Source organism: Oncorhynchus tshawytscha, linkage group LG10 (assembly GCF_018296145.1).
Source record: "Oncorhynchus tshawytscha isolate Ot180627B linkage group LG10, Otsh_v2.0, whole genome shotgun sequence".
Lineage (NCBI taxonomy): Eukaryota > Metazoa > Chordata > Actinopteri > Salmoniformes > Salmonidae > Oncorhynchus > Oncorhynchus tshawytscha.
This window is the reverse complement of record NC_056438.1, coordinates 30,169,094-30,195,858: the sequence shown is the minus strand read 5'-3', so window position 1 is coordinate 30,195,858 and position 26,765 is coordinate 30,169,094. Positions and strand designations below refer to the sequence as shown.

Below are 26,765 nucleotides of genomic sequence, written 5' to 3'. Positions count from 1 at the left end.
GCGAATAGCAAGTTGAAGACACTTGAACGGACACTTGAGCAGGCACTGTCTCAGACATAAACAGAACTCAACGTATCCCAAACACGCAGTTCCAGTTTAACCCGGTTCCCCTCGGTGCTCACACCCAGCTCTGTCCTGGTTGGCTTTGCAGAGGAAGCAGTAGGTTAAATGTTACACTCCCGTTTTTGCTAACAAATGGCTGTTGAGTTCATGTGTAAGCTGCTTTCTCAAGCAGACAGTGCTAAGAGCCTAACACCCCTCTCTGTGATGAGTGCGTGCGTGTCGAGGGTTACCGTGTGAGTTTGTTTGCCTAACCATTTGTGTCTCGTTGGTCGTATTTATGACTTGTGATAAGCACCTGTGTGTTCTTTTGTCGAGGTAGTGGAGAGGAGGGGATATATGTGTGCGTATGTGTGTGGGTGTATGTGTGTGGATGTATGTGTGTGGGTGTATGTATGTATGTGGTTTTATGTATGTGTGTGGGTGTATATGTGTATGTATGTATGTATGTATGTATGTATGTGGGTTTATGTGTGGGTGTATGTGTGTGGGTGTTTGTATGTATGTACAGTGGGGCAAAAAAGTATTTAGTCAGCCACCAATTGTGCAAGTTCTCCCACTTAAAAAGATGAGAGAGGCCTGTAATTTTCATCATAGGTACACTTCAACTATAACAGACAAAATGAGAAAGAAAAATCCAGAAATTCACATTGTAGGATTTTTATGAAAACTTGAAATCGGCCCTAATTAATCGGTCGACCTCTAGTATGTATGTGGGTTTATGTATTTTATTTTTTTATTTCATCTTTATATAACCAGGTAGGCCAGTTGAGAACAAGTTCTCATTTACAACTGAGACCTGGACAAGATAAAGCGTATGTAGAGTGCCTTGCGAAAGTATTCGGCCCCCTTGAACTTTGCGACCTTTAGCCACATTTCAGGCTTCAAACATAAAGATATAAAACTGTATTTTTTTGTGAAGAATCAACAACAAGTGGGACACAATCATGAAGTGGAACGACATTTATTGGATATTTCAAACTTTTTTAACAAATCAAAAACTGAAAAATTGGGCGTGCAAAATTATTCAGCCCCTTTACTTTCAGTGCAGCAAACTCACTCCAGAAGTTCAGTGAGGATCTCTGAATGATCCAATGTTGACCTGAATGACTAATGATGATAAATACAATCCACCTGTGTGTAATCAAGTCTCCGTATAAATGCACCTGCACTGTGATAGTCTCAGAGGTCCGTTAAAAGCGCAGAGAGCATCATGAAGAACAAGGAACACACCAGGCAGGTCCGAGATACTGTTGTGAAGAAGTTTAAAGCCGGATTTGGATACAAAAAGATTTCCCAAGCTTTAAACATCCCAAGGAGCACTGTGCAAGCGATAATATTGAAATGGAAGGAGTATCAGACCACTGCAAATCTACCAAGACCTGGCCGTCCCTCTAAACTTTCAGATCATACAAGGAGAAGACTGATCAGAGATGCAGCCAAGAGGCCCATGATCATCATCTGGATGAACTGCAGAGATCTACAGCTGAGGTGGGAGACTCTGTCCATAGGACAACAATCAGTCGTATATTGCACAAATCTGGCCTTTATGGAAGAGTGGCAAGAAGAAAGCCATTTCTTAAAGATATCCATAAAAAGTGTCATTTAAAGTTTGCCACAAGCCACCTGGGAGACACACCAAACATGTGGAAGAAGGTGCTCTGGTCAGATGAAACCAAAATTGAACAATGCAACAATGCAAAATGTTATGTTTGGCGTAAAAGCAACACAGCTCATCACCCTGAACACACCATCCCCACTGTCAAACATGGTGGTGGCAGCATCATGGTTTGGGCCTGCTTTTCTTCAGCAGGGACAGGGAAGATGGTTAAAATTGATGGGAAGATGGATGGAGCCAACTACAGGACCATTCTGGAAGAAAACCTGATGGAGTCTGCAAAAGACCTGAGACTGGGACGGAGATTTGTCTTCCAACAAGACAATGATCCAAAACATAAAGCAAAATCTACAATGGAATGGTTCAAAAATAAACATATCCAGGTGTTAGAATGGCCAAGTCAAAGTCCAGACCTGAATCCAATCGAGAATCTGTGGAAAGAACTGAAAACTGCTGTTCACAAATGCTCTCCATCCAACCTCACTGAGCTCGAGCTGTTTTGCAAGGAGGAATGGGAAAAAAATTTCAGTCTCTCGATGTGCAAAACTGATAGAGACATACCCCAAGAGACTTACAGCTGTAATCGCAGCAAAAGGTGGCGCTACAAAGTATTAACTTAAGGGGCTGAATAATTTTGCACGCCCAATTTTTCAGTTTTTGATTTGTTAAAAAAGTTTGAAATATCCAATAAATGTCGTTCCACTTCATGATTGTGTCCCACTTGTTGTTGATTCTTCACAAAAAAATACAGTTTTATATCTTTATGTTTGAAGCCTGAAATGTGGCAAAAGGTCGCAAAGTTCAAGGGGCCGAATACTTTCGCAAGGCACTGTATGTGTATGTGTGTGGGTGTATGTATGCGTGCATACGGCGTACATATGTGAACCTGTGTCTATGTTTGTTTGCTGGTAGCCTCCTATGGCCTTGTGATGGAAGTTGGTGCGGGGGTGCTTGTGTCAGTGTGTGTGTGTGTGTGTGTGTGTACTATGGTCTTTGTAAAGGGAAACCCCAAGGACATCTTTGTGGATGGTGTGCCTCATTCTCTTCTTCTCCCTCTCTTTCTCTCCCTCCATCTCTCTGTCTGTCAGAGTAATATGAGTGAGCTGGAGATCCTGGCCTTGATGATCGCCACCCTGAGTCACGACCTGGACCACAGAGGAGTCAACAACTCCTACATACAAAGGTAGGCTGTAAGTGTGTGTGTGTGTGTGTGTGTGTGTGTGTGTGTGTGTGTGTGTGTGTGTGTGTGTGTGTGTGTGTGTGTGTGTGTGTGTGTGTGTGTGTGTGTGTGTGTGTGTGTGTGTGTGTGTGTGTGTGTGTGTGTGTGTGTGTGTGTGCGCGTGTGTGTATCCTTCTCTGTGTGTGTGCGTATGCATATCTTTCTCTCTCTCTCTGTGTGTGTGTGTGTGTGTGTGTGTGTGCATATATTTCTCTGTGTGTGTGTGTGTATCTCACAGTTCTGTGTGTAACTACTTCCATCAGGAGTGACCACCCCCTGGCCCAGCTCTACTGCCACTCCACCATGGAGCACCACCACTTTGACCAGTGTCTCATGATCCTCAACAGCCCAGTAAGAACACACACACACACACACTTGTTCACTAATACCGTTATTTACTCAGGAAATTGGATCATACTTGGGAGATGCTCTGCAGATGGTCATACTATCGACAAACTATCTGTTGATCAGCGTCTGCTTGCTAGGGTTACGTTAAGGTTAGGTTTAGAATAAGGTTAAGGTTAGGTTTAGAATAAGGTTAAGGTTAGGTTTAGAATAAGGTTAAGGTTAGGTTTAGAATAAGGGTAAGGGTTAAGTTTAGGGTTAGGATAAGGGGTTAACGTTAGGATTAGGGTTAGTAGATAGTCAGTTGAAATGTTATTGTAGAGCATCTACAGATGGGCTATCCAAATGAACTGTTACCGTAACTCGTTCAGTCAGTTCTGCATTTATTCTTCAGGAACAATAAAACGGCCACATCATTCGCCATAATGTATTTGAGATACATAGCAGGATGCTAGTGTTTCCTCATTTCCTCTTTAGTGCCAATTCCAAGTGCCTTATGGCACCCTATCCCCAATATAGTGCACTGCCTCTTACCGCTCACTACCCTGTCAAAAGTCGTGCACTGTATAGGGAGTATGTAATTTGGGTTGCAGTCCACGAGCTCCAGCTGCTAGTCTCTAGGAGATAACACTCCTCTATGGTGTAATAAAGCGCCACTTCATCTTTATGGGCACAGATTCACTGGAGAGCAACACTTAGTTCATCTGGGATGTAGTAGACACACACACACACACACACACGTTGACACACACCATTATACACACACATCGCAAAGAAAGGAGAGCAGATCCAATTGTTGAATTGATTTCGAGTGTTTTGGAATTTGTTGTCATGGCACCCATGCTATAGTTGAACTTGCTCAATAACTTGTATGCCCTGCCTCTCTCTCTTTCTCTCTCCATCTCCCTCCCTTTCTCTCTCCATCTCCCTCTCTCTTTTCTCTCTCCATCTCTCTCTCTCTTTCTCTCCCCATCTCCCTCCCTCTCTCTCTCTTTCTCTCTCCATCTCCCTCTCTCTCTCTGTCTCACTCCCTCTTTCTCTCTCCATCTTTCTCTCTCTTTCTCTCTCCATCTCCCTCCCTCTCTCTCTCTTTCTATTTCTCTCTACATCTCCCTCCCTCTCTCTCCATCTCCCTCCCTCTCTCTCACTTTCTCTCTCCACCTCCCTCCCTCTCTCGCTCTGTCCCCTCTCTCTCCCCCAGGGGAATCAGATTCTGAGCAGTCTGTCTCTGGATGAGTACAAGGCCACTCTGAAGATGATCGAGAGGGCTATTCTGGCAACGGACCTGGCTCTGTACATGAAGTAGGTTAAATGTCACACACAGCTGGCACGCTCACAGCGGGAGCCCATTCAAGTCAAATTTTATGCAGTTTTCATTATAACTTCAATTTAGGTTGATGGGCTGTGGAAAATGTCAAGGTGGAAGTGGAAACCCATTGGCCTATTCATTAGAAGATCCTATGATGATGTTCTGAAACTGTGATAAACTATATATCTCTCTCCCCCCCACCTCTATCACACATTTATCTTTTTTACACCCACCTCTCTCCTAATATCCCCTCCCTCTCCCTCCTTCTCTCCCCCCCCCCTCTCTCCCTGTCTGAAGTGTGGGCGTATAACTAGACTGTAGGCGGAGGGGAGATGTGCAGTTAATTGGATATCTGTTTTATCTTTTCAGGAGGAGAGGAGAGTTCTTTGAGCTGACCAAGAACAGCCAGTTTGTCTGGGACGATGACTACCATAAAGACTTACTGAGGTTAGTGGACACCACATAGAGCATACCATCTTTACCATTCACCTAGGGACTGATTATTTGTGTCTGTCAAGGTCGGTATCAATTCCATTTCAATTCAGTCAATTTCGAAAGGCAATTGAAATTCCCTATCAAACATTCCCAATGAAAAAGTCCCCATAGAAAATAATATGCTGTTTTTTAAAATGTCACTTTCTAAATGGACTGGATTGAGGTGGAATTGACATGAACCCTGGTAGGGCTGGGAATTGCCAGGGACTTCACAATACGACATTATCACAACACTTAGGTGCGGATAAAGATATGTAGGGCGATTTGATGTTCCAAACATATTGCTCACTATGTCTGCTGCAGGGAGACAAAAGAGAACATGAGAAAGTGAGTTTTGATTATTCGTGGGATTAAAGTGATGAAAATATGCTGACTCACTATTTGAAAAGAAGATGAGAACAAGCTATAGGATGAAAATACCAGAGTTTTGGTGCAGGTACAGCCGACTAGCTCTAGCTAACGCTACCTAGCAAAATAAATATCATTATTTTGTACAATTCGATAGTTGGAGTCAAAGTATAAATATAATATTGTCCAAAAATTATATATGCGATGTGTAACTACACATTTTTACCCCCATCACTGTATAATATACCTGAGGGTACAAAATATTAGGAACACCCTCCTACTAATGAGGGCGGTTTTTGTCTTCAGAAAGGCCTTTTTGTGGGGAAAAACTCATTCTGATTGGCTGGGCCTGGCTCCCCAAGTGGGTGGTCGTATGTCCTCCAAGGCACACCCATGGCTACACCCCCTGCCCAGTCATGTGAAATCCATAGATTAGGGCCTAATGAGTTTATTTCAATTGACTGATTTCCTTATATGAACTGTAACTCAGCAACATTATAAATGGTTTCATTTTGCATTTTATATTCAATGTTTTTGTGTTGGTTTATTACCCCCTGAAGGTCAATGCTGATGACCGCATGTGATATTTCTGCCATTACCAAGCCTTGGCCAATACAGAAGAGGGTAAGACTGTCCAGTTAGATAACTTTCACTACACTCAAGACTCACTTTATCAACCAAACTGTCTTGTTACTGGTATCTCCTTTGAAATCCTTAGAAACGTGTCTTTCTCCTTTATGAGGACCTCTGCCTTTTCTTTTCTCCCATTAGATTATGTTCTCTTTCTGTCGCTCTCTTTCTCCTTCTACCCGTCTCACTTCAACTCCCCTGTGTAAGTCTGTTTCTCCTGCTCCTCATTAGGCTCCCTAGGTGCAATGGAGGGAGAGGTTCATGCAGGCCTCTAGCTGTGTGTGTTTGTGTGTGTGTGTGTGTGTGTGTGTGATCAAAGAGCTAGATGCTCATTAGAGGACAGACACAAACTCCTGTAGCCCTGTCCTCTCCTCTCCTCACATAATACCTACAGAACTGATATGCGCGCACGCACACACATGCACACACACACACACAAATGCAATTCAGTAGTCTTAACAGAAAATCTGTGCACACACAGTCTCTTTCACATACATACACTTTCCGTTGAGCTCAGTAGATATTATTAGAGTTGAAGCTATTTCAGCCAAGATGTGTACAAAAATGTCTTCTCCTCCCCCTTCCTCTCCTCCTCCGCATTCTCTCCTTTCCTCAACTGAACCCCCCTCCCCTCCCCTCCCCCAACCCCAACCCCCGCGACTCTCTAGTCTTGATTACACAGCTCCAATCAGTGTTTCCGCAGATGGCTGCCACACACACACTTCCTTGATTGGGGACCCGAGGCCCTAGTCAGATCTTATTGATCCCTTGTTAAGAGAAAGAGTCCATCAATGCAGCAGGGTTGTTGCTCTGTTCAGAAGCAGCAACCCTGCTGATTCTTTCTTTCTCTATATATTTTCTCGCTATTGCATCATTCCCGTGCTAGAAGTGTCAAGGAACACTTTGTAGGGCGCTGAGCGAGTGCTATTGTGGGGTATCAGATCAAATTGGCAACAGAGAATTTCCTTTTGATCCACATAACAGGAGTACAATTGCCTATCCAGCCTCCGTTCCCTCTCAACCTGCCTCGTAATCACATTCATGTAAAACACCTCCGTTGAAATGCACAGATATCTGCGAAAGGCATGAACAAACTGAAAAGCCTGAGTAGGACAAACGATTGGCTGAAGCAATTGTTCAGATACAATCCTAGGGCTGCATCCTATCAAACCGGACTCTGCACGCGGTTGTCGAAAAGACTACGAGGGTTACATTTGTCCTTTAACCCGATTGAAACATCATTCCACTTTGAGGCACTTCTAAAAGCTGCCTGTCTCTCTCCATCTTCTCTTGCAGATAGCCGAGCTAGTGGCTACAGAGTTCTTTGAGCAAGGGGACAAGGAGAGACAAGAACTCAACATTGAGCCAATAGTAAGCAGTTCTTCTATGTCTTACCACCTGCACTTATTATTCTGTATTGCACTACTACATGGCTCAGTTGGGCCAATGCCATCGGAGATCAGGGTTTGTGAAATTGATTTTTACAAGGCTCTGATTGTAATATCCTGGCATGTGTACACGCTGACTTTGTGCAAAGCTAGGTTTTTACTAGTTGGCACGCTAAGTCAGATATCAATTTGAGAGCAAATTAGATTTGGACTTGAAAAAAAGTTATGTTTTCTGGAGTTCGTTTTCTTTCCTAGGATCTGATGAATCGGGAAAAGCGGGATAAGATTCCGAGCATGCAGGTATCGTTCATCGATGCCATCTGTACACAGTTGTATGAGGTGAGGCACACAAAGGATTGATCTTTGTTTATCATGTTTAAGAAAAATGTAATTGGCCATATACCATGTATGACATGTAAACACTGACATAAGGAAGGCGCGCTATCATTCTCCCTGTTCCCCTCTCTCTCTCGGTCTGTCTGTTGGTCCATCAGACCCTGGCTGGTATGTCTGAGTCCTGTTCGCCACTACTCGAGGGCTGCCAGAAGAACAGGCAGAATTGGAAGATTCTGGCCGAACAGGGCGACAAAGGCTTCTTCAACGGAGTGGTGTAGAAGTGGTCAACGTCCCTCCTCCATCCCTACACCACCCCACCCCCGGGCAGACGACATCAACACTAAGCTATATTTATAACCATAGTCTTTTTTTTCCTTCTTTTTTTTTTTGTTGCACAAACTCCTCTCCCTACATGAAGGAAGTCTCACTATGGTATATCCCTGAGTCTGAGGAAGTGAAGTAGACTGAACAGGAGAGGTTTGCGTGTGCACGGCTACTATCGGGCCTACTGAGCTCCAAGGAATCAATACGACACCGTAGTACTGTAGACAGACAGACCCGGGTTCAAGCAGTATTTGCAATCTCTCAAATAACTTGAGCTTGCCCGGAGTGCCAGATGGGCGGGGCAGTATTTGTACAATGGACTATTCCATTGGTGCCACTGCACCAGGAGAGCGCCATTAAAGACTACAAATACTATTTGAACCCAGGTCTTAGTACAGATACAACTTTACTTTCTACACACCATACAGCACCACAGTAGGAAGCTTGTTTTGTAACACCAGGGTGCAGGCACACACCAAAGGTTTTGAGAGAACGTACATTTTTGTAACATTGTCACTCGTTATAACTATTGCATATTTATGTTTTATATATTTATTAGTTTTCTATACTGTATCGTCATTTTCATGTTGAGAACACACACACACACACACGTCTTTATAAAACAATGTATGTTTTATTACCAAACGATCCAAATGTCTCTGCTTTGAAAAGTTCACTCGACCATCCATTCATGTGTGTATTTCTAGGGGTTGTATTATTTTAACTTTGCAAATTGTAAAGGAGCCAAAGACTAGACACGTGGTCTAGAAGATTCCACTGCCTTCCTGTGACATGATAGGTATGAGGTCCAATTTATGAGGTCCAATTTCACAAGAACCTACTTGTATGTAGACACTGGTTGGCCCTCATTATGGACCAGCCCAGCAGGTGGTCATTTTTTTTTTTTTTAAACGTGTTGAATGTGAGGCTGGGGTGTCTCGTTGAAAACAGAGCTTGACAGTCAGAAGCCCAAAATCAATTTGCAATATTGTCAGTCTACCTTGAGGTAATTTGTATTTATAGTGGAACATTTTAAAATGGCATTATAGAATTGTTTTTATTTTTACATTTCTTCCAATACAGGGAATGACAGGACTGAATAACCACACTCTCTCTTTCAATCAGAAAATGACTCGTCTTTCTCTAAACTTTCTGCCTCCAACTATACACAATATACTATAGTACTTTTCAGGTAGAGAAATGTGAACTGCATCAGTCATTCACAGGAGAAACTCATCCAAATTTTACTTAACCATGTCCTAACTTGCAGCACTTATCCGTGTAGACGTGCGTGGTCACTCCGAGGACCACAATTGTTACTGTGGTTGTATTTTGTACTTGAAGAAGTTTCCAGAAAGAAATACCATTGTTCCAAAATTTGTGCTTAAAAAAAAATATTTAAAAAAAAGGGGATAGTTGCTTTTCTTTTTTCAATTCCACACAGCTTTGGTCTCCGATTGGTATTTCTAGAAAATATGTGTTACTTCACCAATGATAGACCTGTGTGTTGCATGTGAAGTTACAGAATTCTATAAAAAGGTGGCTATGTGCAGTCACAGGACAGCAGCCCTGTGGGTTATTAGTGGAGGCTGAGGTAATACGATATGTATCGCGGTTCCGTGTGAAGACAAAGGGGTTTCCCCGTCCTGCTCGTCGACTCTGAAGAACACTGAGACAAGTTGAATGGTACATCCCATTAAAAAGGATACTGCTTATTTTCTGTGTGCCATGTCATTTGTGCAAACAAACTTTGGATGACGTCATACTTGTCTAAACAACCATTTATTTTACATTGAGATAACTAACCAGAACTAAAAAAATTAAAAAAAACTTGTTACTTTGCCACCTTCTGGGCAATTGCAGTAGTAACACACAGGTCAGACTTGAGGACGATCAAATGGACACATTTCAGGAACATTTCTTAAAATTACAACACAAACCACTAGCTTCTAAAACAGAGAGGCTCAGAACTGGATAGAGGACAAGAAAAAAATGAAGGCAAAGTGGATCAGTAACCACTTATAGGCAATATTTACATCAAAGCAGTGAGCCAGGAAGAACAAAGTATCCCAATACACAGAGAAAAAGACAGGACAGAATAATCAGTGTAAAAGGATTATTTATATACACACAGTGCCTTTGGAAAGTATTCAGACCCCTTGACTTTTTCCACAATTTGTTACGGTACAGCCTCATTCTATAATGGACTACATTTTTAAAATCCTCAATCTACACACAATACCCCATAACGAAATATTTGCAAATGTATTACAAATAAACTGAAATACCTTATTTACATAAGTATTCAGACCCTTTGCTATGAGACTCGATATTGAGCTCAGGTACATCCCGTTTCCATTGATCATCCTTGATGTTTCTACAACTTGATATGAGTCCACCGGTGGTAAATTCAATTGATTGGATATGATTTGGAAAGACACACACCTGTCTGTATAAAGGTCCCACAGTTGACAGTGCATGTCAGAGCAAAAACCAAGCCATGAGGTCGAAGGAATTGTCCGTAGAGCTCCGAGACAGGCTTGTAATTGAGGCACAGATCTGGGGAAGGGTACCAAAGAATGTCTGCAGCATTGAAGGTCCAAGAACACAGTGGCCGCCATCATTCTTCAATGGAAGTTTGGAACAAATAAGACTCTTCCTAAAGCTGGCCGCCCGGCAAAACTGAGCAATCGGGGGGGAAAAGGGCCTTGGTCCGGGAGGTGACCCAGAACCCGATGATCACTCTGACAGAGCTCTAGAGGTCCTCTGTGGAGATTGCAGAACCTTCCTGAAGGAAAACCATCTCTGCAGCACCTCACCATTCAGGCCTTTATGGTCGAGTGGCCAGACGGAAGCCACTCCTCAGTAAAAGGCACGACAGCTCACTTGGAGTTTGCCAAAAGGCACCTAAAGACTCCCTGACAATGAGAAACAAGATTCTCTGGTTTGAGATTGAAGATTCAACTCTTTGCCCTGAATGCCAAGCGTCACGTCTGGAGGAAACCTGGCACCATCCCTACGGTGAAGAATGGTGGTGGCAGCATCATGCTGTGGGGATGTTTTTCAGCGGCAGGGACTGGGAGGGAAAGTTGAACGGGGCAAATTATAGAGAGATGAAAAACTGGGGGGGTTCGCCTTCCAGCAAGACAACGACCTTAAGCACACAGCCAAGACAACGTAGTAGTGGCTTCGGGACAAGTCTCTGAATGTCCTTGAGTGGCCCAGCCAGAGCCGTTCTTGAACCCGATCGAACATCTCTGGAGAGACCTGAAAATAGCTGTGCAGCAACGCTCCCCATCCAACCTGACAGAGCTTGAGAGGATCTGCAGAGAAGAATGGGAGAAACTCCCCAAATACAGGCGTGCCAAGCTTGTAGCGGCATACCCAAGACGACTCGAGTCTAATCGCTGCCAAAGGTGCTTCAGCAAAGTACCGAGTAAAGGGTCTGAGTACTTATGTATTTCAGTTTGTTATAAATCAGCAAAAAAGAAAATGCTTAAACTATTTTGCTTTGTCATTATGGGGTATTGTGTGTACATTGATGAAGGTGAAAAAACATTGAATCCATTTTAGAATACGGCTGTAACGTAACAAAACGTGGAAAAAGTTAAGGGGCCAGAATACTTTCCGAAGGCACTGTACGTAAAGAAAGATCATGAGAGACATGAGTTGCGAAGGGAGAAGAAGGCTGTGTAACATTTCTGTTTTCATATGTATTGTGTGCGTTTGAGATTGCAAACTGACTCATCTACAAATCACCTGGTGAAATCACCTAAATGACGACCGAGTATGATTTGTAGATCCGTTGTAGTCAATCTCCAACATACCTATAGTACGCAGCAGGGGAGAGGAGACCATAAGAGTTAACTATGTACAGTGGGGGTCGTAGGTTAGAGGTCAGGTTCTAGGCTGAGTCGGTCCTCTTGTAGGTCACCATGCTGTTGACCTTGTGGATGGAGGTGGTGAAGGAGCGCAGGCGAACCTCCTCCGACTGGTCAATGATCTGGGGGCCTGACTCCTCCCACTTGTCCGGCACTTCCAGGTCCTTGTCGGTGTAGACGAGGAGGTCGAAGGCACCTGGGGAGAAGGATCAAGGGTTATCAAGGAACATCAGGCAGCGTGGTGAAATGTCATTAACACCACATGGAAGTGGCTGCAATAATTATGCAAGGAGAAATGATAGCCTACCAAGTAAACATTGGCTCTTTGCACGTCTCGATATTTACTAATTTTACCTTTATTTAACTAGGCAAGTCAGTTAAGAACAAATTCTTATTTTCAATGACGGCCTAGGAACAGCGGGTTAACTGCCTTGTTCAGGGGCAGAACGACAGATTTTTACCTTGTCAGCTCTGGGATTTGATCTTGCAACCTCACGGTTACTAGTCCAACACCCTAACCACCAGGCTACCTGCCGCCCCATATGCCTTGCCGTGTCAATATTCCCGATCGATTGATTTTGCCACTTGTATGTGCCTCCAGTAGTTAAATACCTTAAACATTATAAGAACAGTGCAAATTAAGTTAACTACTTGACCAGGCATTAGAGGAACAAACATTGCTTCATCTAAATAATACTCATTGGTGGATTTGCATGACACTTCTGTAATTTCTGTTGAGGGAGATTAATCTTACAAAACATCCTAAAATACCAAAAAACTTCACTGCACGACAGACATTGTGACTGAAAGAGAACATGAACATTTTTTTATTGTGATTACATTAATAAATAGAGGGGGATCATAGCTTTATTCAATAAAATGCACAGGTTTATTTAAAACCTGTTTAACCCTTTATCAAGGTTGGTGTCTTGACATATTTGTCCAAAATCGTGACACAAAACAGGACTTTTCTGTCCTTGCATTTATGTAGTAAGTTATATTTTAAGCATTAATCAGTTAAATTAGACATTGAATTTGAACCTAAATATCAGACAGTTGTTTGTATAGAGATCTCAGAAAGGCAGTATAACCACATAACATTTCGTATCTCCTTATGTTACAGGGTGAAAACAGTTTTCACAGGCACGCAAATGCACAATAATAAATGTGATTGCAAAAATGAATGCTTCTAACTGACAGTCATCATACCTTGATACTTAAAACTTAAATCGATACGGTCATTAACGTGGTTCTTCAATAATTACGCAATAATACTTGTTGGATGCGCATTTGGTGTCCAGCTGATTAGTTACACCGTGATATTTTCACCTCTGACAGTCAAGTGTCAAACAGCTGTAGTGATAGCACATGTGAAAAAAGGTGTTCGCGAGGAACGTCCAGAGTATTTGGTGTCTCATTAGTTATGCCGGCGAAGACAGTGGTGCCTGGATCCACGTCGGATCTAATACCCTTTGCAAATTGATGTTGATCGTCGGTTGTAATTGTCCGCTTGACTCACAGCGGGGTCCCGTTAGATTTAACAGAGAAAGCGTCAAGGTAATGTGTTCCATGTTTGCATATGTTTTTGTGCCTCGGATTGGACACATGTCCACTGTGCGCAATTGTGGAGGATATGCGCAATTGTGGAGGATAGAGTATTGCACAACACCCAAAGCTATTCCTATGAGTTATTCTGGATATAATGACAAATTGCGTAGCAGTAATGAAATAACACTACAAACACATTTTGTTTTCCATGTTACACTTGCAATGTTAAACAATTACAAGGGGCTTGACGTAGCCTACTTGAACTTGGAGCTCAGAAATTCAAGTATCTCTTAGGCCTACCATGAAAAAAAATCAGACATTTCCTTAATTTTGAGCTTGAAAAGTCCTTGCAATTATTGCGGCCAATGTAAAAGTTCTCCTGCTCCCTTATAATTACAATTAAGTGCTTGAAAAAAAATCCCTGAAAGTCCTTGAATTTGATTTGCCAATGTCTGTATGAACCCTGCTTAATTAACTTCTTATGGCTTAGGGGCAGTATTTCGACGTCTGGATGAGACGCGTGCCCCAAGTAAACTGCCTGTTACTCAGGCTCAGGATATACTCAGGATATGAGTATAACAGAACTGATATGGCAGGCAAAAACCTGAGGAAAATCCATCCAGGAAGTGTTTTTTTTTGTTGACGTGGGCAGTTTTCAATTGAATGCCTATAGAGTATCTAATGGGTTAGGACCCAGATTGCAGTTCCTATGGCTTCCACTAGATGTCAGTCTTTGGACATGGTTTCAGGCCTGTTTTCTGAAAAAATTAAGAAGGAGACCGTTTTATCAGTAGACTGTAGAAACATGCAGTGCTGGGTTTGCGCATGACCGAGTGCACGTCCTTGGTTGTTTTTCCTTTCTATTGAATACGCTATTGTCCGGTTGAAATATTATCGATTATTTAGACAATTGACAACCTGAGGATTAATTCTAAACATCGTTTGACGAACTTTACCGGTACTATTAGGATGTATTAGTCTGCATGTTTTGACCGCCTTTGAGCCAGTGGATTACTGAAAACAGTTTTTGGGATATAAAGAGGGACTTTATCGAACAAAACAAACATGTATTGTGTAGCTGGAACTCTTGAGACTGCAACCATATGAAGATCTTGAAAAGGTAAGTGATTTTATCGCTATTTCTGACTTTTGTAATTCCTTTACTTGGTTGTAAAATGTTTGTATACTTTTGAAAGCGGGGCGGTGTCCACAGATAATCGCATGGTGTGCTTTCGCCGTAAAGCCCTTTTGAAATCTGACAAAGCGGCTCGATTAACAAGAAGTTCATCTTTAAGCCGATGTATAACACATGCGGAACTGCATGAAAATCCTTTCATTTTGTGTTTCACAATATTTTTTTTATCCCAATGGCACACATTGGCCTCATTATTTCTAGAAGGACCCACATAGGATATTTGTTTTCATCAGGATATTTTTTGGCACACAACGTGTCCGGCAATATTTTGGTTCGTCTGCCTTCTTGTATTTTTTTTATTTTATTATTGGCCAAAAGCAGCCAATTAACGGCTAACGGAAACACTGGTTCACACACAAACAGTACTCACAGGCAGTCTCCAGCAGGGGTAGGAAGGTGACAGTGGCGGTGATCTGTCTGATGACTGAGCGAATCTCATCCTGGATGGACTTGATGGATTTCTCCCTGGGAGCACTGAGAGAAGAGACACACAAAGTCAACCACACATTTACTCTAAATGTCAAACCATACTGCACTATTGCACCAAGTGGTCAGGCATGACTTAACCTTATCCTAACTGCAGCGGCATGATAGAAAAAGTCAACATTGGCAAGCGGTGAAATAGCAAATGCAACAAAATTGCCAAAGGGCATAAACTGATTACCTCTTCATAAAAAGTACCCACATTCTATGACACTGTTCCTGGTGGGAAGTACTAGAAGGCTACAAATAGTCCAGTGTGTTCTGAGTAGTGTAGTGTGTGTGTGGTAGTCAGGTCCACTGCTGGAGTATCCTCCATTACCTGATCTCCTTGGCACTCTTGTCACACTCAATGTCAAACTGCCACCTTTCCAGCACCTCGCTGGTCTCCAGACATGTGATCACCAGCACCAGCTTCTGCACTGTGCAGTCAAACAGCCACTCTGCAATACAGACACAAGTTACACACCAGGCTACAGTAAAAAAACAAAACAACAAAAAGCAGATATACTATGAGGAAATGAAAACAATGATCAAGATGGTGAAAACCAATACACATTTTCCCACGGTTGAAGTGCTCAGAAAGTGCCTTTTTGGACCTAAAACGCCAAAACGTTGAGGAAATAAAGGGGCTCAAAGTTGACCCATTTTGCACACCCCACGATACCATGAGACATCCAAGTCTTCTTCACTGGAAAATATTAACGGGTGTTAGTGTGTACCGGTGCTCATCCAGTCGGCGAAAGCCAACATCACCCACGACAGAGAACGGTTGATTGACAAGGGCAATGACTTCCATTATCTTGGCTTTAATGGATTTCGCCTTTGAGTTGGCTCTCTGAAATGTTCTTACTCTTTCAAATGACTGCTCGACTTGTTGACTGCTCGATCCACACAGCAGACATTGTGGGCTAGGTTAGGGATACTGTGTCGCAAGTGTAGCGCAAAACTTTACGTAGCGTCATTAGGTCATATAGGTATGCACGGCAGCTTTGACATCGGCGGTAAACTAGACATCGGGCCGATACCGATGTTGGCATTTTTAGCCAATATCGTCCGATTCCGATATGCTCACCGATATATTGTGCATCCCTAGAAGTTAACCTTTCTAACGATACTTCTTTTATGTCTCAACTCCTCAAATTTCACACAGAGCAGACACCACTAAACCAAGAGTATCAATAAACATTAATTATTGAAAATGTATGCTCTGTTGGTCGGGCGCGGCATTGCGGTACCACTAGCAGCATTTTAGCCAAAGTCTGTTATACTAGCTGTCTTGTCCGTCTTTAAAAAAAAAAAAAATATGCACAATAAGCATAAAACACAATTAGACTGAACAAAAACATAAACGCAACATGTACAGTGTTGGTCCAATGTTTCATGAGCTGAAATAAAAGATTGCAGAAATGTTCCATTTCACAAAGCACATTTCTCACATTTTGTGCACAAATTAGTTTACATCCCTGTAAGTGGGCTTTTTTATTTTGCCAAGAATATCCATCCACCTGACTGGTGTGACATATCAATAAGCTGATTAAACAGCATGATCATTACACAGGTGCACCCTGTATTGGGCACAATAAAATACCACTAAAATATGCAGTTTTGTCACAATGCCACAGATGTCTCAAGTTGAGGGAAAGTGCAATTGGTATGCTGACTGCAGGAATGTCCACCAGAGCTGTTGCCTGACCTGAGATTAAATTCACACACTTATCAAGATAACATCCATGGTCATCCCTACTGCCTCTGATCTGGCACTCACTAAACACACATGCTTTGTTTCCAAATGATGTCGGAGTGTGCCCCTGGCTAGGTGTGCGGCAGGAATGATTTATTTTTCCCGTCTGTCCGACTCCCACCCACTACCGCAAGAACTGATCCCAAACCCAACCGCAGTCCCGCAATATTAATGTAGGCGTATGCGACGATGCAGCTCACTTGCCAGCCATGGTTAGCACCCTAATTCAATGTGCAAATATAACCTACAAAACGTAGTTAAATAACTAGTGATTCTCACGTGACCCATGAGATTGGGCTATATCAGCGCATACGCTAGGCGTAGTTTGAAGACAACCGAGTAGGAGACTTGCACTTTCTCTTGAGCTAGCTACGTTTTATAGCCTACCTTTTAGGAGTGAGACGATTTTCAGACAGAGACAAATATGGGTGATCAATATTTATTTATAGGCAATGTAGTACACTATAGCCTAACCTTGGAACCATAAATGCCCCGTGCTTCTGCGCCCATGCATGCATAGGCAGCCTACCACACATATACTAGGCGCACTTGATCTTGCATGCCCAATTAAAGCCTTGTTCACACTGCAGGCCTTAATGCTCAAATCAGTTATTTTCCAAATCCTTTTTGGACTACTGGACCACGTGACCAAATCGGATGTGTGTGTTTTCAGACAGCTGTCATTTGCTGTCATAGTAACAATGGGTGTACGAGCAGTGGTGTAGGCTGATTGATGGTGCTCATGCTTCCTGCAGTTATGTAGCAAGCTAAGGTGAAAACTTTGCCCGCCATTGACGTGTCCCAGTTGATTTGAATGTTGAAAATCATAGTGTAATAACATGTTTAAAGCCGCAAAAGGATAAGATAATCCAACTTTAAAAACAAATCATTTTGGCTACCACAGCAGACAACTAGCTAGCTAGCTGTCTAGCAATGTCAACAGTGTAGCTAACACGCAACTGGGGTGGCAGGTAGCCTAGTGGTTAGAGCGTTGGACTAGTAACCGAAAGGTTGCAAGGTCAATGTAAACAATGTAAAAATCTGTCGTTCTGCCCCTGAACAAGGCAGCTAACCCACGGTAACCCGGTCAGAAATGGTTCTTCAACCGACTTGCCTAGTTAAATAAAAACTTAAGAGCAAATCAACCAGATTTGACCATTCAGACAATTCAAATGTCCACGATTCAGCTTTATATAAAGCCACATTTATTCAGACTGCAGGAAAATGTAAAGATTCAAGTCAGATATCCAAATAAATAGGATTTGATTCACTTCAGACTGCTAATGTGCAACGGTGGAAAACTTACCCAATTGTGATACTTGAGTGAAAGTAAACATACCGTAACAGAAAATGACTCAAGTGAAAGTCACCCAGTAAAATACTTGAGTAAAAGTATTTGGTTTTTGAAAATACTGAAGTATCAAAAGTAAATGTAATTGCTAAACTAACTAAAGTAAATAAACAATTTCAAATTCCTTATATTAAGCAAACCAGACGACACCATTGTTTTTAAAATTTTTTACTTGATGGTTAGCCAGGGATACACTCAGTCATAATTTACAAATGAAAGCATTTGCATTTGAATCCGCCAGATCAGGTAGTAGGGATGGCCAGGGATATTCTCTTGATAAGTGCGTGAATTGGACCATTTTCCTGTCCTGCTAAACTTTCAAAATGTAAACAGTACTTTTGGGTATCAGGGAAACTTTATGGAGTAAAAGGTACATAATTTTCTTTAGGAATGTAAGTGAAGTAAAAGTTGCCAAAAATATAAAAAGTACAGCTATCCCCCCCAAAATACTTAAGTAACGTTAGCAGTTTAAAGTATGTTTTACTTAAGAACTTTACATCACTGCCAATGTGAACAAATAGGTAGGAGACTTAACTTGAAGCAGTGCATTCTGAGTGTGTGAATGATGCAACAATGATGTGCTTTTAATACAACAGGTAACCTTAGGCGAACTCATACAAAGCAGAAAGACTACAGTTTCCAAATAACCCGCGGGTCAACAAAATTATTTTCTTCACAAAATTGTCTCATCTGATCGCCCACTCCCAGGATTAAAAAAATACCGAACGCGACGCAATGATCTCTGTCGAGAACTGCAGGTTCCGCAGCCCTCTAACATTACCCCTGGCCTCCATAAATAAAAACAAGAAAAAGGTCCCGTTAAAATATGGAAGTTTAAATGACTCAACATTTACTCCAGCAGTATTTTCTTGGGTGACTTTCACTTTGAGTCATTTTCCATTAGGGCATCGCTACTTTTACTTCAGAATGACAATTCGATACTATTTTCGGAGTTAATAAGATCACAGAGATTCAAAAAAAAAAAAAAATCACTGTACTAACTAAAGTAAACGTTCTGTGCATGTGCTAAATTCAACTAAATGGCGTTTATTTCATTCTGTACCTTTGAGTTGAGATACCACGTTGGTCAGGTAGCTCTTCAGCTTGGTGTCAGTAGTGAGTTGAAGGCTCATGTCATACTGGGTGACTCGGGAGAACGTCTCCGGAGGGTAGATCCCTCGCTGGTACAGGATGCTGTTGATACCGAATGCTGTAGGGAGGGAAAACAACGTAACTAGCTAAACGTTACATCCAACCACACAGGTTAGCTACTTAGCTAAAGTAGCTAGTTAACTTATCTACAAAATACAGAATGTTAATAACTAAGATTGAAGCAAAATACATTGACAACGTATGGCCGTGCACAAATGCGGATGTGGTAGCTGAAAACAATGTTAGCTAGCTTCCACAAAGAAAATCCTCGCCATGTTATTCATGCTTGCATGCCTTACTTCATTTTTTGATCAGTCGCAAAAACTGTCCAAATAAAACCAAGTCGGTAAAATACTTACAGAAAAACTCGGCCACAAGCTCAGCGCTTCCTTTCAGGGTAATACCTTTCAGTGTGCTCGTCATTATTTAACTATTTAGTTATATCCTTTAATTCCTTTGTATTTTCTTGCCAGGTCTTTCTACCCGCTGCCCAGTTTGAAATTTGTTAGCGTTGGACTTCCTGCGCATGCGTTTTACCAACGTGTCGCATAGTTGATGACGTTTCAACAATGTATTTTTTTTTTTACTCTAGAGGGCGATGTTCACTAGATTTCGAGATTTACAAACTTCTGCAGGTAATTTCTCGTCCATGCTATTATATAAGAAGCCTCCAGACATAGCATATTATGTTATGACAATTACATGCTTTTCCAATCAGCAGTTACAACAATAACAAAGCGACTCCCCACCACTGGTTCGGTAAAAATCTGAGGTGAAATGTAATCACTCAAATGTAATCACTCAAATTCACAGACAGTGTATGGATGCAAGGACTGATCATCCATGATATCAAAATCATAGTTTTAACCATGTTTTGAGGCTATATGCATTGTTTATAAAACAAGCTTATATTTTGAGTTCTGATAAGGACAGTTAAACTAAGCTCAATTAACATTTATACGTTATATTCTTCAAGAACCAATGGGTGCGTATCATTTCATTCATAAATCCAATAATGGATGTAGCAACCGCTGATTGCCCCTTTAACCATTCCATTTTTTTCTCAACACGTTCTGACTCTAGTCTGTTTCAACACCATTCTCCTTCACTGTCTAATTCACAGGCCACTACAAAATCATTATGACTCGCAGGGTTTCAGGTTTTTACGATCTTCTTCATCAGAATTTTTTTTTTTTAGAGATAGCAATAGTGCTGCTGGGAAAAGATATTTGTAAGTATGAAAGGATCCCATTGCCCTTTGCCCTCTCGCCAGCCTTTGACCACCACTTGTGTCGTTCTTTTCTTCCATTTCAGATGAGCTGCAACACACCAAGTCAAAAACCATATGTGCAACAATCTCACGTTTTTTTCCAGCGATAACTATATCATCTGCCAGACGTCACAACACTGTTGAGGAATAATGCCACAACTGGAAATGTGATGTTGTCTATGGAAAAAGCACATTCTCTTTCCTGGTACTGTAGAAAACTATACAGGCTATAAGCCTAAACAGTGAAATCATCTTTTGCACAGTACTCACACGTTGGCCATTGAAACATGCATTATCCCTACCACAGGCATGAGGGTTCTCATTCATCATCCTATCAATAAGTTATGAAAGTTCGGTGAACATCCAGACAAGGGTAAAGAACATAAAAGCCCATCAACTAAATGCAGGATTTAAGAGGTGTAGAATACACCATAGCATGGTTGTGTTTGTGTGTAAAATATAGCCTTTCCCCAGTCCTGGTGCTCCCCGGTGCCCCAGAAAAGGTTACCTAGCCTTCGATCAAGTACAGTACAGGAGAAGGAGAGGACCTTGTAAAAACCTCAAGTGTACCAGATGTCTCTCACAGCGTTGAAGAGGCTGCAGACTAGTTTAGGTCTCACACAGGTTAGCTGTGACAAAGATTAATTTTCCAATATGTGGAGGTGTGATGAATTGAGCCAGGAGTTTTTCCTGACCATGTGACTGAATATATGGTCTGGAGTATTTCCTGTTCAGGTCATGTGATCAAGAAAAAAACCTGGTCCTATAGCCTGGCCTGTACATACGCTGAGTATTGCAAACATTCGGAACACCTTCCTAATATTGAGTTGCAAATCCCCTTTTGCCCTCAGAACAGCCACAATTCGTTGGGGCATGGACTCTACAAGGTGTCGAAAGCGTTCCACAGTTGTGCCAAGTTGGCTGGATGTCCTTTGAGTGCTGGACCATTCTTGATACACACAGGAAACTGTTGAGTGTGAAAAACCCAGCAGTGCTGCAGTTCTTGACACAAATCGATGCGCCTGGCATCTACTACCATACCCTGTTCAAACGCATTTACATGTTTTATCTTGCCCATTCAACCTCTGAATGGCACACACACAGTCCATGTCTCAATTGTTTCAAGACTTGCAAATCCTTCTTTAACCTGTCTCCTCCCTTTCATCTACACTGATTGAAGTGGATTTAACAAGGGACATCAATAAGGGATCATAGCTTTCACCTGGATTCACCTGGTCAGTTTATGTTGAAAGAGTGGAAAGAGCAGGTTGAACTTAATGTTTTTTATACTCACTGTATATATTTTTTGAATAGGCCCACGAATGCAACAAAGTCCTTCATTCTCACATTTCTGTTTGCATTTGAGCAAAGCCTCTGCTTTAAATGAGCAAAAAAAAAAGTGATAACTTTCCAATGACGATAAAAATAAAGGTTGGTGGTCCTCCCTCTGGCCTTGAACAACAGTATTGGCCAAGTGGTGCTTGAGTTTGGTCCAATCCCAGCCCACTGAATAACCAACCAACTGGCTGATTGTGCAATCGAACGGTTCAATCATTTGTATCCAAGGACCTCAGCACCAGTGTTACATTTCACAAAAGAGACTGTGGTTGCTGGCATGAAGTCCTCTCACGAGTAAAAGTTATACTATTTCACAAAAAGCGAAAAGAGTTGTCTTTCTCTTCTCTCTTTTGGGTGTCAGCAACTCTTTTGAATGGCTTACTTGTTTTGCGTCCAGTTCCCAGTACGACTAGGCCTAAACTACTACTATTTTACCATTGTATAAATAGCAACTCACACTCCTGCTCTCAAGCACCGCAACAAAACAGTATAACAGCACAATTCAAGTATAATAACTCCCCTTTTACATGCAAATGTGGATAATGACAGATTCGCAAAACAAGTGCTATTTATTTAATACCATATCAAGTTTGGCAACCACTTGTTTTGTGAATCGAAACGTTAAATTCCCACCAGCACATGGCATGCGAGGTGTTAGGTTTGTGTGCTGATGTTATGCTGTCAACATACAGTATGATGAAGTGTTTGTGGCAAATTCATTCTCCCAGGTCTTAGCAGATAGCGAGGGAGAGAGAGGACAGATTCTATCCCTTTAGTGACAGATGTGTACACTTACCCTCCTGGCACTTTGCCTGTGTTCCCTAGTGTTCCATAAGCAACAGCTGGAGATTAACACACACACACACACACACACACACACACACACACACACACACACACACACACACACACACACACACACACACACACACACACACACACACACACACACACACACACACACACACCCAATGTTTTATTATGTCACATACACGCACACACACCACAGGATGTTTACGCTAGGCCTATAGCCCTGGCAGAGATGTGTATGTGTGTCAGCTAACATTTCTCTGATTGATGATGGTCACTAGATACGATTCAGTGTCGGATTGTTAATGTCCTATAAGGTCTCTCTTTTCAAACACAGGATAGTGAAGGCATACATAAAGTATGTGTTTACTGTTTAATGTGTTTACTGTTTAATGGTAACCCCAGCTAACAATTCTAGGGTGAGAGAATGTTTTTGTAATGTTACCGGTAATGTTCCCCTAATGTTTGAGTGTCCAGTTTTCCATTCGGGGGAAACATGCTATCTATGCTAGCAAAACAATTCCGCTAACTTTTTTTTTTAGCATGTTTTGGTGTTAAAGTTAGAACATTCCCTTCATGTCAAGCAGAACTTATCTGGAACGCGGTTACAATGTTCTTAGAATATACAACATTAACGTCCCCAGACACATTTTATGGGCCGTTGCAAGAACAACCCGATGTCCATCTTTCTGTGGACCAGGAGAATATTCCATCAACGTCACATCAAACGTACACAGAGCACGGATGCCATGTTCCTCAGAATATAAGATCTAAACGTTCTAAACACGTTTCACGAGAACGTTGCTAGAATAATCATGTGTCCAGTTTCCTGAGGGTCAGGAGAATATTCCATCAACGTCCCACCAAACGTACATTGAACACACACACACTGTAACTATCCGATCGCGCTCCCTTTCTCATCCATTTTCTCCTCACTGTCCACTCGTGCTCCACCCCCACACTCTCCTCCCCAGTGAAACCACTTGCAGTCGATGGTTCCAGACCTTCTCCTTCTCCAGCACACGTTACGTCTCGACCTTGCCTTTCCTGTCACGGTGCACAGCGGCACAGCTGTGTTTTCGCACAGGACCAGTCAGAGGGCAGCCGGCTCACTGTCTATATGAGACGCTGTGACTCTGCTGTGGAGAGGCCTGCTGAGTTCATAGAGCCAATCTAGCATGTTTGTTTTTTTAGTCTTCATTTCTGGGGTCTGCTAGAATGAACTGTGGGAGGATGATCCAGTAACTTTCCATTTGCTGTCTGTCTGTGCTTGCCTGCCTGCCGGCAGCTCTCTGGCTCTCTTCTCCTAATCTACCTATCCATCTCAGTCAGCCTTATCATCAGAAGGCTTTCCTCCAGCCAGGGCCCATTTCCCAGGATGCACCAATGTTGTTGTTTTTTTTTTACACCCGTATAGTCGGTTAGCCAGATGATTACGCTGAGCCCATAAATCAGTCGACAGTCACTGTAAACATTGAATACTCATGACAAACACACGCTGTGTTGTGCTTGTGGGGGTACGAGGAGGAGTGTGTGTGTGTGCACGTGTGTGTGCACGCAAGCATTTGCATATGCGTGTGTTTGCATGAGTGTGTGCATGCGTGCGGATGTGTGTGTGTGTGTTTGTTTCGCTCCCTGGCTTTGGCACAACTGCCCCGTTGCATACATCCAGCCCTTGCAGCCCTGACGCAACCAATAACACAACTCATCTGGTTTTGTTTATCCCTGCTGTGTGTGGATGCGTATTAGTAGATTCCCTCTTGTTTTGGAATTGCAAAATAGCCACTCTGCTGAAAACACGGACGGGTACTGGGAAAGTTTGTGTTGAACCACGGACCGCAAACCAACACCAAACATAGGCCATATTGGTAGTGGAATGAAGCAAAACTGTTCAAGAAAGCAACGCATGAGATTGTGTATGTGTTTATATTTATGGGCATTTGAATGTGTTTCATGTTTCATTACATGTCAAGCATCAGATCAGTACGTCAGACACACATCTGCAGATCCATCATGCCCAGGGGCCCATGCACAGGCACAGACAGACACACGCACACACGAACAGTCCTGTGTTATCTTTACCATTGTAGCGCACCTTTGCCGTGTATACTATCCAATCAGAGAGGCCATAAATTGAGGTAAAAAAAACTATTTTTAACAGGGTTTATGTGTGGTGAAAGAGAGTCAGTGTGCCTGGGTGAAAACAGTGCTCATTCATCTAGTGTCAGAGGTTCTGTGTGTGTGTGTGTTGAGGCTCACTGATTACATCCCGAGCTGAGCTAGCTCACTTAATACACCTCCACCTGGACCAGAATGCAATGTGGCAGCTAAAAATAGACCCAGCAGCAACAGTGGGCTTCCTTTGTGTGAGGTGGGGATCTTGTTAAAAGCAGGGATGAGTTACCTCATATGGCCCCCGCTCTGACCCTCTTCAGAGAAAGGAAAAGGAGACTGTTTATATACAGTGCCAGTCAAAAGTTTGGACACACCTCCTCATTCAATGATTTTCCTTAATTTGTACTATTTTCTAGATTGTAGAAAGACATCAAAACTATGAAATAACACATATGGAATCATGTAGTAACCAAAAAAGTGTTAAACAAATAGAAATATATATTATATTTGAGATTCTTCAAAGTACCCACCCTTTGCCTTGATGACAGCTTTGCACACTCTTGGCATTCTCTCAACCAGCTTCATGAGGTAATCACCTGAACCGCCACTTGAAATGAAGACCCAGAGTTACCTTTGCTGCAGAGGATATGTTCATTAGAGTTACCAAGGGAGCGTGATATATTTTTTTATGGTTGGTCCAGCCCCTTCTTGGGGCTCTATTTTAACAACCCTAATGCAATTGTAAATCTTGTGGTAGGGCTATAGGTCTGGGGGTGTGTCAAAAATATTTTAGCTATTTTCATTGTTGGAATGAGGAAGCGCAATAGCTTGTGGTGGCGCTAAAGGCCTGGGTTTTGATAAGTAAATAAATTATATATAAGGGCACAAGGTGAGACCCAGATGCACACACAGATGGTTAGAGTCTTTGTTGTTTATTTAATCCAAAAGGAGTAAGCAAGAGAATGGTCGTGGACAGGTTAAAGGTCAAAACCAGATTCTGAGTCCAAGAAGGTAGAAGAGTGGCAGACAGGCTCGATGTCAGGGCAGGCAGAAGGGTCAGGCAGGCGGGTAGGGAGTCCATAAAAAAACAGGCAAGGGTCAAAACCGTGAAGACTAGAAAAAGAGAATAGAAAACCTTGATGAATCTGGCCAGATTAGACTAAAATGTAGCTTTTTGGCCATCAAGGAAAACACGATGTCTGGCGCAAACCCAACACCTCTCATCACCCCGAGAAGCATGGTGGTGGCATCAGCATGCTGTGGGGATGTTTTTCATGGGCAGGGACTGGGAAACTGGTCAGAATTGAAGGAATGATGGATGACGCTAAATACAGGAAATTCTTGAGGGAAACCTGTTTCATTCTTCCAAAGATTTGAGACAGGGATGGAGGTTCACCTTCCAGCAGGACAATGACCCTAAGCATACTGCTAAAGCAACACCAGAGGGGTTTAAGGGGAAACATTTAAAAGTCTTTCAATAGCCTAGTCAAAGCCCAGACCTCAATCCAATTGAGAATCTGTGGTATGACTTAAAGATTGCTGTACACCAGCGGAACCCATCCAACTTGAAGGAGCAGTTTGGCCTTGAAGAATGGGCAAAAATCCCAGTGGCTAGACGTGCCAAGCTTATAGAGACACACCCCAAGAGACTTGCAGCTGTAATTGCTGCAAAAGGTGGCTCTACAAAGTACTGCCTTTGGGGGGGGTGAATAGTTATACACGCTCAAATGTTCAGTTTATTTGTCTTATTTGTTGTTTGGTTCACACAAAATAAATGTTTGCTTCTTCAAAGAGGTAGACATGTTGTGT

The 26,765-nt window shown here is 42.3% G+C and overlaps 2 protein-coding genes across 7 annotated transcripts in view; one reads left to right on the top strand and one right to left on the bottom strand.

Annotated features, from left to right (window-relative positions):
* The window catches only part of LOC112260096 (cGMP-specific 3',5'-cyclic phosphodiesterase-like), a 90,897-nt gene extending 81,110 nt beyond the window's left edge, over positions 1-9,787 (top strand). For all 6 annotated transcript variants that reach the window (XM_042328488.1, XM_042328489.1, XM_042328486.1 and 3 more), the window contains exons 15-22: positions 2,767-2,861; positions 3,161-3,248; positions 4,444-4,544; positions 4,921-4,998; positions 5,955-6,018; positions 7,321-7,395; positions 7,668-7,751; positions 7,907-9,787. In XM_042328488.1, coding sequence (XP_042184422.1) covers positions 2,767-2,861; positions 3,161-3,248; positions 4,444-4,544; positions 4,921-4,998; positions 5,955-6,018; positions 7,321-7,395; positions 7,668-7,751; positions 7,907-8,026 — 705 coding nt within the window. In that variant the 3' untranslated portion in view covers positions 8,027-9,787. The remainder of the gene's footprint in view (positions 1-2,766; positions 2,862-3,160; positions 3,249-4,443; positions 4,545-4,920; positions 4,999-5,954; positions 6,019-7,320; positions 7,396-7,667; positions 7,752-7,906) is intronic.
* A 1,619-nt stretch (positions 9,788-11,406) lies between these two features.
* LOC112260095 (mitotic spindle assembly checkpoint protein MAD2A) lies at positions 11,407-19,955 on the bottom strand. The gene is made up of 5 exons (XM_024434938.2): positions 19,783-19,955; positions 19,335-19,481; positions 15,499-15,619; positions 15,067-15,170; positions 11,407-12,149 (listed from the first exon to the last, which is right to left on the bottom strand). The coding sequence occupies exons 1-5, from the start codon at positions 19,844-19,846 to the stop codon at positions 11,977-11,979; spliced, it is 609 nt and encodes a 202-aa protein (XP_024290706.1). The 5' UTR covers positions 19,847-19,955; the 3' UTR covers positions 11,407-11,976.
* Between the last annotated feature and the right edge of the window lie 6,810 nt (positions 19,956-26,765).

Excerpts from the sequence above, each read along its gene's own strand:
- LOC112260095 (XM_024434938.2), bottom strand. The coding sequence starts at position 19,846 with ATGACGAGCACACTGAAAGGTATTACCCTGAAAGGAAGCGCTGAGCTT. Across the intron at positions 19,482-19,782 it reads GCTTGTGGCCGAGTTTTTCT|CATTCGGTATCAACAGCATC; the intron begins GTAAGTATTTTA and ends CCCTCCCTACAG. Across the intron at positions 12,150-15,066 it reads ACCCCTGCTGGAGACTGCCT|GTGCCTTCGACCTCCTCGTC; the intron begins GTGAGTACTGTT and ends CCTTCTCCCCAG.